The sequence below is a fragment of the Myotis daubentonii genome, chromosome 15, assembly GCF_963259705.1.
Source record: "Myotis daubentonii chromosome 15, mMyoDau2.1, whole genome shotgun sequence".
Taxonomy (NCBI): Eukaryota; Metazoa; Chordata; class Mammalia; order Chiroptera; family Vespertilionidae; genus Myotis; species Myotis daubentonii.
The window spans coordinates 46,320,926-46,337,087 of record NC_081854.1 but is presented as its reverse complement, the minus strand read 5'-3'; the positions used below and the strand labels follow the sequence as shown (position 1 = coordinate 46,337,087).

The 16,162-nt window shown below is 43.7% G+C and overlaps 1 protein-coding gene across 5 annotated transcripts in view; it reads left to right on the top strand.

The window, feature by feature from the left end:
• The window catches only part of CTCF (CCCTC-binding factor), a 43,555-nt gene extending 30,261 nt beyond the window's left edge, over positions 1–13,294 (top strand). For 2 of the 5 annotated variants that reach the window (XM_059667756.1, XM_059667755.1), the window contains 6 exons: positions 182–331; positions 4,104–4,264; positions 4,773–4,955; positions 5,600–5,735; positions 10,163–10,327; positions 11,779–13,294. In XM_059667756.1, coding sequence (XP_059523739.1) covers positions 182–331; positions 4,104–4,264; positions 4,773–4,955; positions 5,600–5,735; positions 10,163–10,327; positions 11,779–11,963 — 980 coding nt within the window. In that variant the 3' untranslated portion in view covers positions 11,964–13,294. The remainder of the gene's footprint in view (positions 1–181; positions 332–4,103; positions 4,265–4,772; positions 4,956–5,599; positions 5,736–10,162; positions 10,328–11,778) is intronic. The other 3 variants (XM_059667759.1, XM_059667758.1, XM_059667757.1) reach the window with 3 other exon arrangements.
• The last annotated feature ends 2,868 nt before the right edge of the window (positions 13,295–16,162 follow it).

Genomic DNA, 16,162 nt, shown 5'->3' with positions numbered 1-16,162 from the left:
GGGCTTGTTTGCCATCTCTCAAGATAAGCACGAGCCAGTTAGTGGGCCTGAGCCTCAGCCTTCCTGAGTAAGACTAAAGATTCTCTGGGGCTTTATATATCTGCCACCTGAGTTGCCCTCCAATTAAATGATAGTATTTAGTCATTTCATCTAATGTGTTCATTCTGTATTTCCTTTTTAGGGGAAAAACCTTATGAATGTTATATTTGTCATGCGCGATTTACCCAAAGTGGTACCATGAAGATGCACATCTTACAGAAGCACACAGAAAATGTGGCCAAATTTCACTGTCCCCACTGTGACACTGTCATAGCCCGAAAAAGTGATTTGGGTAAGTAAGTTAGTGGCAACTGAGAAAAAAAATATTTTGAAGGATTAGGGAAAGTATGAAGATCATAAATAACTTCTTTTTTAAAAAATATTTTATTGATTTCAGAGAGAAGGGAGAGGGGGAGAGAGATATATCAGTGAGGAGAGAGAATCATTGATTGGCTGCCTCCTGCACGCCCCCTACTGGGGATCAAGCCCACAACCCAGGCATGTGCTCTTTACCAGAATCGAACCTGGGACCCCTCAGTCCTCAGGCTGACACTCTATCCACTGAGCCAAACCAACCAGGGCCATAAATAACTTCTTTATCTGACCTGTGTAAGTTTGTGTATGTGGATGGTCTACCACTTAATAAAAGCTATTGTTTAGCTGCTATATTTTTTTCTATCTCTTCTTTCTCTTACTGCATATAGCTCATCTATAAATTAATGGAGCTGTAATGAGAAGAAACAGAGTATACCTTTAATTAGTAGCCAGAATGTTTAAGTCCCCAAATAGACAAGTGACATAGTATGAGTCAAACTTAAGGTCAGTTCAAGTCAGATTTTTCAAAAACATTTATGCTTTCTCTGGATTATTGTACTGTTTCATTGGTAACTGATAACTACAATCCTGTGCATAATTAATCTAGAGTTCATATAGAGGCAGAGTTCAGCAGTAGAAATTTTAGTATGTCATACTTAGAGATATGGTCACTTGGAATTATCAGTTTGTTTTTCTTATTTAAAAAAAAAAAATACTGTCCCTAGAAGTAATTCTTGTAAAAATGTTTGACATTTAGATAATTATTTTACAAATTGCTTATGAGCTGTCACATTGTAGTTTTTGCTTTTTGACCCTTTTGATCTTCACAACAACCACATTAAATAATCAAGGAATGTATTCTAGCTTTATAGGCTAGACAGATGTCTTCACCAAAAGCTACACAACACACCTCATGAGTAACAAAGCTGGACTTGAGTCCTCTTTAGTTGTCTCTTGCATTGGGGACAATATATAAGTACCCAGGTTGCATCAGGAACATAGATTTAAAGGCACTGTCCTCTGATAAAGTTCTACTGGTCTTATATAGAAACTAAAATCTAAACCAATAATACCTCATGGCAGTGTGTGAGCTGTTAGGCCACTGTCTGGATATTCAAGTTTATCTCCCAAAATTAATCCCAGAGAAGTATGTGTTTCCTCTTTAAAGCAGACCTGATTTCACTCTTCTATGCAGTAAATAAAATTATTCACTTTGTGACACAGGAAAACTTGGGCTTTGTAGACAGACCTACTAGAATCAAGATTCACTTCCAAATACTTACTACTATGAGCCTTCTCCCCCCCACCCCCTCAACTGATGTATAGGAATAATACCTATCTTACAGGACTGTTATTACAAGTATTTAATAAGAATATATGAAAGAGTGGTAGGCCTCTGTCAGAGGATCAGAAGGGGAAAGTTGAGGCCTAAAAATTATTCGAAATATATACGTATATATATATAAGGCCTTAAGCCCTAGCCTGTTTCGCTCAGTGGATAGAGCACCGGCCTGCAGACCAAAGGGTCCTGGGTTCAATTCCAGTCAACGGCGCATACCTTGATTGCAGGCTCCTCCCTGGCCTGGGCCCTGGTTGGTTTCTTTCACATTGATGTTTCTCTGTCTTTCCCTCTCTCTTTCACTCTTTCTAAAAAATCAATGGAAAAATATCCTTGAGTGAGGATTAGTAATAAATAGTCTTCATATAATGAACATGTATAGCCAACCCTTCCCTTACTCATTTCCATTCCCCAGAGTTGGCCCTCGGTAAGTTTGATATATTGCCTTGATTGAATCAGATTGGTAGAACCATAAATTCATGATCCCAAATGCAGCTGACAGGGCTCATTGCTGCTGGACAGTCCAACTATTTATCCTTGTCAGGTGTGCTCCCAATCTCCTCAGTGAGTTTGTTCATTGATTCATTCCACAAATGTTTGGGTGCCTGCTGTGTGGGAGGCACTGTGACAGTTAGGTAAATCACTTTCTTTAAGCCTCTAATCTTCCCTTTTCTGTCTCCCTGGTGTCAGTGAATGACCTCTTTTTCTACTTAAAAATAAAATTAAGGCAGCAGGTTGAAACTCCAGATTTTCTGTTATTAAACCTACCTATGTCTATATTCATCCTCCCTTATCCATCTTGTCTGAGGTCTGTCCCTTTGCGTTTGCCTTGATCCCACTCTCCTGTCATGGCAGCCTTTAGCACCATTAATATTGCCTCAATAACTTAAGTTCACGTTCTCACTCCTTGATGTTCCCCTCAACTGTAAGCATGCTTGTGCCTCTTCTGTATTTTTATTTTTATTTTTTTATTTTTATTTATTTATTTATTTAAATATATTTTATTGATTTTTCACAGAGAGGAAGGAAGAGAGATAGAGAGCTAGAAACATCGATGGGAGAGAAACATCGATCAGCCACCTCCTGCACATCTCCCACTGGGGATGTGCCCACAACCCAGGCACATGCCCTTGACTGGAATCGACCCTGGGACCCCTCAGTCCGCAGGCCGACACTCTATCCTCTGAGCCAAACCGGTTTTGGCTGTATTTTTATTTTTTATTATTGATTTGAGAGAGAGAGAGAGAGAGAGAGACATCAGTGTGAAAGACATCAATCACTTGCCTCCCGTACACACCCTGACCCGGAACTGAGCCCACTACCTTTTGGAGTACGGGACACTCCAACCAACTGGGTGGCACCAGCCAGGGCTTCCTCTCCTGTCTTTAAAAAACTATTTCCCCTTCCAGGTTTAACTTTTATCTCCTTCCTAGCCAACCCTCATAAAGAATTAGGTCCCTCGCATTCTCTGTTCCACAGCTCCTAATTTCCCTCTCATCTGGAGTATGCCCCCTCACTCTGTAATAACCCCGTGTGGTAGAGCGTAGGGAACATGGCTCTTCCTGTTTCCCTTGCTCTCTTAGCACCATTTTTTGTAGTGGTCTGTGCCCTCCTCTTTCTTTTGTTTTGTTGTTTTGTTTTTTGTGTTGGGGTTTTTTGCCTCCTCCTTAAAACACTTTTTTCCCTTGGCTTTCATGGCACTGCAATCTGTTGGCTTGGGCTTGTTTCTCTGACCATTCTCAAACTTCTCTTATTTTAACCCTTTTCCTCTTACTGGCATTAACTTTTAGATTTCTTAAAATATGACTCATGCTCTTCTTTTCCATTCTTTACTTTTTGCTTAGTGATTTCATCAGCTCCCATGGTCTCACTCAAATTCTAACAACTCCTAAATTTATGTTCCTATGAGTTGGGCTTATATAACCATCTGTACCTTGCTGTCCCTCTCCCTACTTGGATAGTGTTGGCATTCCAAATGCAACATGTCAAAACTGAATCCTTAAAACTCCCTTGACCAGCCCTCTTCCACTCTTCCTTGTCTCAGTAAATGACCCCACCATCTACTTGGTTTTCTGAGCCAGAAACCAGGTAATTGTCCCTAACACCCACCTTCCTCTTCTGCACTCTATCACTAAGTCCTACTGATTCAACTTCCTAGATTTCTCATCATTTCTCCCCCTTCTTCCCATATCCCTTGCTATCTTCCTTATCCAAGCCACCATCTTCTCTCACCTATCCTGTTTCAGCATTGTAACTGGTCTCCTCACATCTGTAGTTATTCCTCCTTTTACTTAATTTTCTGTGTAACAGTGTAATCCTTTTAAGAAGCAGAAACAAATGTATTATTAACTTGTTGAAATGCTTGTTTATGTTTTCACAAGTTAAACTGGGCTCTATATTTTGCTTTCAGGTGTCCACTTGCGAAAGCAGCATTCCTATATTGAGCAAGGCAAGAAGTGCCGATACTGCGATGCTGTGTTTCATGAGCGCTATGCCCTCATTCAGCATCAGAAGTCACACAAGAATGAGAAGCGCTTTAAGTGTGACCAGTGTGATTACGCTTGCAGACAGGTAGAGACTCATGTTTACAGAGCAGTTGATGCCTCGTGGGTGTCAGGTTTCATCAAAGGGTTCTTACCAACCTTGTATGGTGGCTATTTTTAATATGTTCAAGCTATGATTTGTGAGGAATATCTTCAAAGTTTCTGTTGATTGTATCTCAATCTCCAGCTGATGTTTTATTCAGTCACAGCTTACCCACTTCACCCCCACCTCAGGCAGACTACTGACTTCTTTCTCGGAACTCTGGAGATTAAGTTCAGGACTTGAAAGAAGGGAAGAATTTGGTCCTGGAGCCTGATGCTGGGGAATGATCTAAAGAAGCAGCCTGGCAGGAGTGGGCATATCTGCCTGGGATTTATTGGAAGTAGTTCACCCCAGTAAAGATCAGTTTATCCTTCCAACAAGCCTAGATCCTTGGGAGAGAGAAGCCTGTCAGCCGTATGCACACAGGTGGTAGCTGGGGTAGCAGCGCTCTGACTGACAGGCTCTGAAGCCTCTGCCCCGCCCGCTCTTTCAGGAGAGGCACATGATCATGCACAAGCGCACCCACACCGGCGAGAAGCCCTACGCCTGCAGCCACTGCGACAAGACCTTCCGCCAGAAACAGCTCCTCGACATGCACTTCAAACGCTATCACGACCCCAACTTTGTCCCTGCGGCCTTTGTCTGTTCTAAGTGTGGGAAAACATTCACACGGCGGGTAAGAAAGCATCAGAGCTTAACATCCTCTATTTTGGTTCTTTTTTCTTTTAAATTTATTGGGGTTACATGGTTAATAAAATTATATAGGTTTCAGCTACACAATTGTATGATACATCATCTGTATATTGTATTGTGTGTTCACCACCCCAAGTCTAATTATAATGGTTCTTAATATTGTGTCTTGGTCTTTCACTGCAGAGCACGACAGTGCTTCCCACTGAGGTAATAGACACAGAGGTCTTGTGTCCATGTGTGAACCCTCTGCTGGAGGGAGTCCCCCAGTCGGTCTGTCCTGGGTCTTCATCTGGGACCATGTTAGTCAGGCCTGCACAGGACACGGGGCTGGTCTGATCCTCCCCAGTTCCTTTTGCCTCATGCTGCTGAGCTCTCTGCTCAGGGGACCCAGCTTCATCTTCTGAAGGACTCCTCTTTCTCTCCCTCCCTTCTCTCTCCCTTTTGTCCCCCTCCAAATGGAGATCATTTCCCTGAATGAGGAGAGAATATTTTAGGACATGCTTTAGCAGACATTCAGACTTAATATAGATACTCATTTTATTTATTTATTTAACTAAAATAAAGAGAACTTCCAGTCTCATCTTTACTTGGTCAGTGATGTGAAAGAGGGTTTGTTCCTTTTGTCAGAATACCATGGCAAGGCATGCTGATAATTGTGCTGGTCCAGATGGTGTAGAAGGAGAAAATGGAGGAGAAACGAAGAAAAGTAAACGTGGAAGAAAAAGAAAGATGCGCTCTAAAAAAGAAGACTCCTCTGACAGTGGTAAGTGGCTTGTTTCTTGGTTTAGTTGAACATGGCAGATTTTGGTACCCAGTTTAGGTACGGGTATGCTGGGAGATAGAAGTAGGCCAGTGCTTCCTTTAAACCTCTAATCTTCGTAGTGTGTGTATATATTTACAACAGCAGTTAGTTTGTTTTGGGGCCAACTTTTTTTCTTTTTTTTCTAATGGCGTTCTAGAAATTGCTTAATAATACCTTATATGTTATGTTCATTTAAAGCCAAAGCAAAATTAATATATTTACACAGTTTACTCAGATTAGTGATATTTTAAGGCCAGCAGAGTTTCTTTTCTATGTTCGTAACTTCCACACTTAGGAAGCTGGTCTAGATTTGAGCAGTGAATCTAATGGGCATGAAGAAGGTTGCTTAAAGCATCTTGGCCAACTTCTGGTTTGACTGCCTCTGTCAGCTTAGCCTTGAGATGTGTTGATCAAGTTTGTTGAAGGTCAGCCTTTCTTTTCCTTCCTTAATCTCTCCATTTATGTTTTAAAACTTGGCCTATTTTCCTACCATTGATGCTGTTTGGGGTGTTTTTGCCTTTCTAGTCATGAAATCCAGGCAGAAGGTATGCTTTGAGGTATTAGACTCATGAAGAGCGAGGGAGAGCAAGAACGTTGGTAACGTAGGAGTCACATTTGAGGATACAAATTTGTTCCAAAGTGTTAGGTTCTATAATGTGGACACTTGGGCTGCTGGCACCCAGGTGAGAAGGCATATCTGTGACTACAGATGTAAGCTTTATATGGAAAAAAATGTAGAGAAGTTTTGTTTTGGGGAATGCACTTTCCCAGAAGCACCATCAGACTGGAGAGATTACAGATGGTGCCTAATTGCTATTTCTAAGGATTCCTCATTTTGTTTTCTGTGTTATTTGTTAGTAGAAATAGTGGGAAGGGAACAGAGTTTTTGAAAATTAAATAAAAAGCTTCAGTTATTTTATTAGTTTTACTGTAAAACTTGCTCATGAAAGCACTGTTTTTTATATGTAGATCTAAAAGAAGGTCCCTTTAGTTTTTATTTATTTAGTTTAGTTTTTATTTATTCACTTTTCTATTCAGAACTTTAGCTTCTAGGAGCAATTTTATTATTTTTTAATATTATTTTTTATTGATTTCAGAGAGGAAGGAAGAGGGAGAAAGAGATAGAAACATCAATGATGAGAGAGAATCACCAATTGGCATGCCCTCTACTAGGGATTGTGGCCTTGACCGGAATCAAACCCAGGACGCAGGCCGACACTCTGTCCACTGAGCCAAACCAGCTGGGGCTTGGAGCAATTTATTTTTGCTGCCTTTTTTAGTGCAAAGTGTATTTTAAGTAGTATCTTGTTTAGCTTCAAAGTTTTAAGTGAATTACCTCCTTTAAAATGTCAGTGTGCTGCCCTGGCCGGTTTGGCTCAGTAGATAGAGCGTCGGCCTGCGGACTAAAGGGTCCCCGGTTCAATTCCAGTCAAGGGCACATGCCCAGGTTGCAGGCTCGATCTCCAGTAGGGGGCGTGCAGGAGGCAGCCGATCAATGATTCTCTCTCATCATTGATGTTTCTAACTCTCTCCCTCTCCCTTCCTCTCTGAAAGCAATAAAAATATATTTATTTAAAAAAATGTCAGTGTGCTTGCTTTTTAGAAAAGAACACATGACTCTACTAAGTATCATTAAGAAAATGTGTGGACTATTAGGAGATGCCAAGGAATATTTGGGGTCAAAAGACCCCAAATATCGCCAGAGACCCACAGATAATCCTGACCTTGAAGTCCCAGGAGTTGCTCTTAGTTGCAGAGCTTCGTGCTGCCACAGATATCCCTTCTTTCCCGTGGTACTGCCCTGCTCGTTTCTGTGGGTCAGTCCCTAATTGTACTTCACCAGAAGCGTGTTTTAGCTGAAGAATTCTAGTTTGTAGAGCACAGTTTGGTTCTGGGCCTCTTACCTAATACTAGTCTCTCCCCACCCCCCAGTCTGGGTTTTCTATCCCACTGCTTACAAAGGCCAAGCAGTTATGTATCCCCTCCCAGGAGCTCTGCCTGGCCATCTGCAGAGATGGTACAGCAGAGTCTACTGCTATTTTCAAGGGTTTTTTGCCCAAATTTCTCCAAGCCAATAAGCTTTTGACCCTATTAACCCTTTTTGTGTGTTTCTCTCCCCTCCACCCACCTCCCCATTTCTGACTGAATTTATTTCGTTTTCTAGGCATTGGGCTAACTTAGGCAATAGGGGGTGTGAATAAGTTCAAACAGGGAAGTTCTTGACACACTGCCACATAAAACTACGTTCCCCACATTTCACTTAGGATGTCAGTCATTTGATAAATAAGTTGTTTTGTCCCGAAGATCAGGCATTTACTCACAGATGTCTAAATTTAAACATTTGGTTCCAGAGGAAGAGAAAGTGATTGCAACCTGTGCTTCTTGGAGGAAGGCAGGCAGTGTGCATTTTGTGGCACGGCAGTGAGGAAGGGGTAACAAGACGTCTTTGGCTGCTTGCAGGGGTGAGCAGCAGAACAGCCCCAAATTGAGGATAGAGGTTGGATTTCCACCTGCTGTGGCTTAGCTGTGCTTACAAATCACTTAGCTTCTCACTTTTTCTATAAAATAGGGATAACATCTCTTACTAAATAATGAGTGGAGTAATGGAGACATTTTAAATCGTGGTGTACAGTGTCAATACAGCTGTGTTTGTGTAGTAGATTGTAAGCTACAGAGCATGATTTACATGTGTTATCTCAACCCTTTTGATACTCAAATCACTAGTAAGTAGATTGAGAGTTCTAAAAATTACACAAGGAAACTGAGGTCCAGTGTGGTCAGTGTCTTAGGTCTCATACCTAGTAAGATATCCAGGGCTCAAAGCCATATGTTATCAGGCTCCTCATCAGTATTTTTTCTACAATAGTTCCCTCTCCTTTTACTAGAGACCCTGTGCATGAATTTGTGCACAGGTGGGGTCCAGCCTCCCTGGCCCCAATTGGGGCAGGAGGTTGGCCAGTCAGGCCCTCCCCCTATTGGGATAGGGGGGGCAATCAGGGGCAGAGCTGGCCAGAGGAGGGGTGGTGGGCCGATCAGGAACGGGATTGGATGGGGGGAGGGGGCGTGGGGGGGTTGGCTGGCGCCCCACCGTTAATTGGGGTGGGAGAGGCTGATCAGGGCCCGCTGGGGGGAGGGGCCATGGGAAGTTGGCTGTCTGGCCCCACCCCCCCATCAGGCAGGTTCACTGGCCTCAGAGGGCATCATAGTGACCGGTTGTTACTGCGTTACGGTCACTGGCTTTTTATATATTTAGATGGCATTAGAGACAAAGTAAGGGATTAAGGATGACCCTTTGGGCCTGATACTGATATTAAGCTGGGAAGAAGAAAGTGATTGCAACCTGTGCTTTTTAACTCTAAATACTTGGCCTATTTAAAGCCATCAGTAGTACTCCTAAAAGAACTCCTGCTACTTACCCTGGTAAATAAGACCTTACAGTGCATCAGGAGCGTCTGTCCTGCTTCCTCACACACACGTACCCTTCACCCACTCAGATGAGCAGGACCACATCTTTACGGGTCCATTTCAGGTTTATGTCCTCCTTTATCCTCGTAGAGTAGGTTGAGGGAATATTTGTTTTATTTTCAACCTAAATGCTATTTTGTGGTTTTGTTATGACTGACATATAAGGTGAAGTTGCCTCTAAGAATTTAAACTCGCCGAAACCGGTTTGGCTCAGTGGATAGAGCATCGGCCTGCGGACTGAAGGGTCCCAGGTTCGATTCCGGTCAAGGGCATGTAACTGGGTTGCAGGCACATCCCCAATGGGGAGTGTGCAGGAGGCAGCTGATCGATGTTTCTCTCTCATCGATGTTTCTAACTATCTCTCTCTCTCCCTCTCTGTAAAAAATCAATAAAATATATTTTTTAAAAAAAGAATTTAAACTCAATATTTTCTGATGTCTAAAGCTAAAGAAAAAAATATCTAGTCCATGTAAAATATGATTAATAGCAGTCAAATTCCTTTGCTTATTAATTCTGCCACAATACCAGTTTACTCTGCTTTGACTGATAGCAATAATTTCAGCAAAAGCATTTTTTAAAAATATATTTTTATTGATTTCAGAGAAGAGGGAGGGAGGGGGAGAGTGAGAGAGAGAGAGAGGGAGAAACATCAATGAGAGAGAGTCATTGATCGGCTGCCTCATGCATGCCCCCTACTGGGAATCAAGCCTGCAACCCGAGCATGTGCCTGACTGGGAATTGAACCGTAACCGCCTGGTTCTTAGGTCGATGCTCAACCACTGAGCCACACTGACTGGGCAGCAAAAGCATTTTTAAAATGGGCTTTTTAACAATGAAATTAAATACATAACTAAACTTCACAGAGTATATGATTATTTGTGTTATTTTTTTCTTCCACCACCTGTTCTCCCTGATTTAATAAGAAGAAAATGCTGAGCCAGACCTGGATGACAATGACGATGAAGAGGAGCCTGCTATGGAAATTGAACCTGAGCCAGAGCCTCAGCCTGTGACCCCAGCCCCACCACCTGCCAAGAAGCGGAGAGGACGCCCCCCTGGCAGAACCAACCAACCCAAACAGACCCAGCGTAAGTCTCCCCTCAGTTACTGGCTGGCATCCTCTCCCAGCACGTGGGGAAGCTATGCAGGTCCGTGTTCTTGGGGAAGATGAGAACTAAGCCATGAGAACAAGTTAGGGTTGTGCCAGGAACAAACTCAGGAAGTGATTTTTTACTTTTTACTGGGGAACATCAGGCCTGTTACATTTCAGTGAATAAAAGTTTAGCGTAGAAGGGTGCTTATGTTCTACCCGATGGGTGCTGTTAATGTGGGAGGTTTTACAAAACAACCACAGTCAGTCAGCTGGCAGAATTGATGTGGTAGTGAATGTAAAGGAGCCAAACTTTAAAGGATGGAGAAAGAAAGCAGTTTCTGTGAGTAGGTTGGTCCTCCTATTAAGAATCCCAGGCCTGTGACAGGCGGGGATACTAACCACTATACTAACGAGGAGCTGTTAAGGCCTGTGGATTTAGTTGCTGGCCTTCTGATTTCTGAGCGGACACCGAGGAGGTGGTCACCCTCCACTTCACACCACATATGACAGTGGGTAGCAGTCCTATACTAGACACAGCCCTAGGAGAGCAGACTCTAGGGAACTCAGGTCTCTATTCTACTTATGTGTTGTTCTAGATCTCCTGAAAGCTGGTGTGTTTTGTTTTGTTCCTTTAATAAATGCAGGGTGTAATCTACTTTTTATTTATTTATTTTTTTAAAAAATATATTTTTATTGATTTTTTACAGAGAAGAAGGGAGAGAGATAAAGAGCCAGAAACATCGATGAGAGAGAAACATCGACCAGCTGCCTCCTGCACACCTCCCACTGGGGATGTGCCCACAACCAAGGCATATGCCCTTGACCGGAATCGAACCTGGGACCCTTCAGTCCGCAGGCCAACGCACTATCCACCGAGCTAAACCGGTTTTGGCTAATCTACTTTTTAAATGTGTTTACTGAGCCTCATGTATAGACATATATCACAGCGGGGTGATTAACTATAGATCCTGGGAACCGTTTCACCTGCACACACATGAATAAACAAACTGTTGGGAGGGCCCTGGGTGTGGAAGAGCTAGAATCAAATGTCAGGTTCTTGCTGTAGGTGACCCATCTCTAAAACAGACCTACATCACACATCCTATGATCCTGGTCATGCTGTCCACATCTTTTGCCTGTCTCAGACTATTATTGCAAGGCCAAATTTATGACATAAAGGAAAAATAAGGCTTTTAATATGTAGTTTGGGAGGCATATGAAGGTAACTGCCAGCATTTTGTTCTTTGATAGTTTCTAGAGTGTTTGGGCTTTATGTGTGGCCATGTTTAGATCATTCCATCTTTTTTTTTTTTACTGACTTGCTCTGTATAACTACGAAGACTTTCCTGAATTGCTAATACCATTTAGTGTCAAGTGTGGAAGGACCTTTGCCATCTTTGAGGGCTTTAACGGAGCATGTGTTTTGTTCGTGCCCCTTTTCACCAGCAACAGCTATCATCCAGGTTGAAGATCAGAATACAGGTGCAATTGAGAACATTATAGTTCAAGTAAAAAAGGAGCCAGATGCAGAGCCCGTGGAGGGGGAGGAAGAGGAGGCCCAGCCCGCTGCCACAGATGCCCCCAACGGAGACCTCACCCCTGAGATGATCCTCAGCATGATGGACCGGTGATGGCAGGGCCTGTCTTCACCAGGACTGCTCAGGGCTGTGTTTAAACGGCCTGCATCTTAATTTTTCTCCCTTTTTCTTCTTTTGGCTTTGGGAAAAGCACCGTTTTACACCGTTTTACCAAACATACTGAGAACTAAAACTTCAAGGATGATGTTAGGAAAATGTGATTTAACTAGAACTTGCCATTTGATGTTAGCAAATCATGGAATGTTCCGAGTCCCTGAGGGTTTACCAGGAAGTGCTGAGGACAGTGTTGACGCCTAACTGGTTTCTTAGATGGAAACAGAGACATTGGACCCTCCTCCTTGCTATGGTAAACCACTCCAGAACAGCCACCGGGTTGCCCAGAGTTCTACGGTCTTCTTCCCAGGAGAGTTTTTAATTGTAAATGCAGACTTGGGAAGGACTTAGACTTTTAAACTGGTTTTTGCTTTTGCTTTTTCCCTGACTCCCTTTGCTTGGAGTCGGCTGCACACCAATAACATGGCATGCTACGATCGGTTTTTGTCCTGAAGGCTTTGCCTCTTTCTTGGCAAAGTTTCTGGTATGGTCAAGCTTGTAAATAACTTTTTTTACATTTTAATCTTTTCCATTAATTAAGAGGTTGAAAAGAAGTGCAGTGTAAGAAAACCCAGCATTTTAATTACCTGCAAATTAAGTTACCACAGACTGTAGTGTGTAAATGTTGACAAGGAATTGGATTGCAATCATGTAGCAGAACGGCACCCAGACTGCTGCCCACTAGAGATGGACGCCCATGTAGAAGATCGTGATTTCCAGCCCATGGAGCCAGCATTTGAACCTTGTACAATTAACTTTCAGTTATAATTTCCCATCCACATTTTCTTTGCTCTGTTTGTAGCTGAATTTTTCTGTTTTATAAATCCTCTGTTAAAGCAGAAGGGTGATTATGAGCAGGTCACAGCAGTCCCTTAAAAGCTGGGCCAGAAATTTTCATTAGGTCAGTAATTTAAACTTTGGATCTTCAAAAAAAAAAAGGGGGGGGGGCGGTTAATGATGTGAAGTGAAACCAACTATAAATGATTCTTGCACATGAACTGTCACGTTTAAAAATGTGTTTTTTAGAGAGCCTCAGTCTTGTTGATTTCAAACACTTTTCTCTTCTGTGTATTGCTTTTAAGAGAGCCATCAGTTAGCTGTCAGACTCTAGGTTGATACATTTTGTACTTAGCTGTACTGTGTGATATTTTTCATTATTTTAGGACACCAACATGAGACCTGTAATAAAATACGTAATGGGGTTGAAAGCTGGGGAGGAGGATCTACTGCTGTACAGCTAATAAATCATAACGGATTAACAATGCTTCAAACACTGCCTTGTGTGATTCCTGTCTAATGAGAAGCCCAAAGGGGTCCACATGTGTGGCCTCAGGTGGTACAGGCCTGAGGTACAGGCAGGCTGTGTGGCCACTTCCTCTTTAGCAGATGGGAGGTGATCTTGGCAGATGATGGGATACCAAGTGCATCTGTTCCAAGTTTTAACTCCCTGGAAGTGTGTGTGTGTGAGTGGATGGACATCTGCCATTCTCCATGATCCACTTTAGGGAGTGGGTCCCCATGGCCACGGGGGTGGGCCACCGAGCCTAGAGTAGAAGGGGCTGATGGGGAAGCTCTGTCCTCAGGATCTCCGCTCAGAAAGGGTTAGGATCAGTACCTCAAGCTCTGCCAACTACAGGGGAACAGGGAAGCTGGCCAGTCTGTTTGAGGGGAGACAGAACAATGAGCAGGAGAGACCTGGATAGCACAGCTGCTTATTAGCACCACAGGAAGCAGGAGGCAAAGGGAGTCGTGTTAGGAAGTTTACACATTAGTGGAAGGACATCTTGCTTCTGCTGTCCATTTCTGGGCAGACTGCTTTGGCAAGGTGAAAGCTTCAGCCAATGATTTTACGGGTTTTTAACGAATTTCAACTTTCCAGTTTTTAGTGAGAGGTAACACAAAGGACAAGATGTGTGTAGCCTTTGGCTGGCTTGTGCTGTCCATGCAGTCAGATCTCCAGGAAAATATATCATCTGGGGCCTCAAGACTACACCAGGCAGTCAGTATTTCATCTCCATCCCACCCATGGGCTATCCCCCACAGGGACCAGAGTACCCCCTACTAGAATTCTTTCACTGAGCACATAGCTTTTAATAATTGTTAGGTATTTATAATAGAAAACCTCTGCAGAACAGTGAGATGTTTATCTTCAGCAGAGCTTTTCATTGTATACATTCGTGTTTAAAAGTTTAAATGTGGATTTTAGAGGAAGTGCAAGAAAAGTGACATGCTCATGGGAGTTGCGGCTGAAAAGGGATTCTGCATTGATAATCCTATGTGACTTCATTAAAACTCTGCCCAGCTGGTGTGGCATTGACCCATGAACCTGGAGGTCACAGTTTGATTCCCCGTCAAGAGCACATGCCTGGGTTTCAGGCTCCATCACCAGTAGGGGGTGTGCAGGAAGCAGCCAATCAATGATTCTCATAATTTGTTTCTATCCTCCCTTCTCTGAAATCAAAAATATTTAAAAAAAATAGACATAGCCCTACCCGGAATGGCTCAGTGGATAGAGCGTCGGCCTGCGGACTGAAGGGTCCCAGGTTCGATTCCAGTCAAGGGCATGTACCTTGGTTGCGGGCACATCCCCAGTAGGGGGTGTGCAAGAGGCAGCTGACTGATGTTTCTAACTCTCTATCCCTCTTCCTCTCTGTAAAGAATAAATAAAATATATTTTAAAATACATACATACATAAAGCCTTCAGCAAAAAACAGTTTTCATTATTACTCCACACCTGAGAACTTATGGGGAAGTTCCCTGGCCTGTCTACAGCACTCTTCCCCACTGTTAAACTGTGGTAGGTACTGGAGTGAGGAAATAGTTACATCTGAGTGGTGTTGCCCGTCCACTGCTGCCCAGCTCTTGTCTTTTAAAACCATCTGAGGGAGCCTTGTGGCAGCGCGGGGAGGTGCAGCCTGGCCCGTCAGCCTGTGCTCCTGGAGCAGGCGGGGCTGATTCCTCATTAGGACCTTTTAGCATTTCCTGAGCGCCCACGGAGTGTCATGCTGTCTGGAACAGGAGCCGCTTGAACAAGCTAAGGCCTCCCCCTCTCACTGAGTCACTCACTGCTTGTTGGAGCGGAGTCCCATGCGCTTACTTGGTCTGTTTGTTTTGTCTCTGCCACCCTGAGTGCCAGCAGTTAATGAGGGTTTGTGGCTAGCTCAGCACCCCTGGTCTGATCTACATGCTGATCCTGGTTTCCCTCTCCGTAGCCCCCTGCGTTCCCTGCCAGCACTCACTGGACCATAATGACTGAGGCCTCCAGAGTCCCCACCTAGGGAACCGCTCCAGCCCTTTGGCAGTCATTCCCTCTTTTAGTTCTCATCCTTGTTGTTCTAAACAGGAAAAGCCTAATGAGGTGGCGTTTTTTGTGGTTATGTTTTGGAGTCCTAGGGTTGCCATGGTAGACTTGGCAAATGTGAGTGTTCACTGAGTGCCAGGCACTGTTGTGAGCACATCTCTTAATATTGAATCCATACAAGCAGCACTTGGAGATAAGTTAATAGCTCCAGCTGGAGCTGGAAGCCCAGAAAGGTTAAGTAACAATGTCAAACAGCTGGTAAGAAATGGAGTCGGGGCGTGTATTCAGGCAGTCTGCCTTTAGACCTTGCATTCTTGACCACTTGGCCAGCCGTTGTGAGTTCTCACCCTACAAGCAGTTTGTGGGTTCTATGTGGTCTTCGAGAGAGTTCGATCTTAACCAGCTCTTGACTCCTTTCAAGTTGAAAGGCAGCGGAGCAGGACCTTCTCTTGCCTCTGTTGGCAGGAATTCCTAGCTCCCTCTCCAGCTGAGTCCTCCCATCCTCCCGTCAGCTCTCAACTCTCACACCATGAGCCTGTTGCTTGAGGGGAGAGATGGCTGCCCCCAAGTTGTTAATATTCAGTTTCTACTTTCCACTTTGTCCCAGTCCTTGGTGGACCTCAACAAAGGGAGATGAGAAGGTGTTCGCACTGTCTCTGAGCCCCAAGTTGAGGAGGGGTAGCCCCAAGTGGAGGTGGGAAAGAAAAACCAAGATTTCTGCCCAATATCGCTCACCTACTCATGGTTATTTCACCTGTGCCTAGCTGAGCTGTGGGCAGGGCAGAGAATGTTCTTTATCCATAAGCAATGGAAGGGGAAAAGTTAATCCCCTGCTGT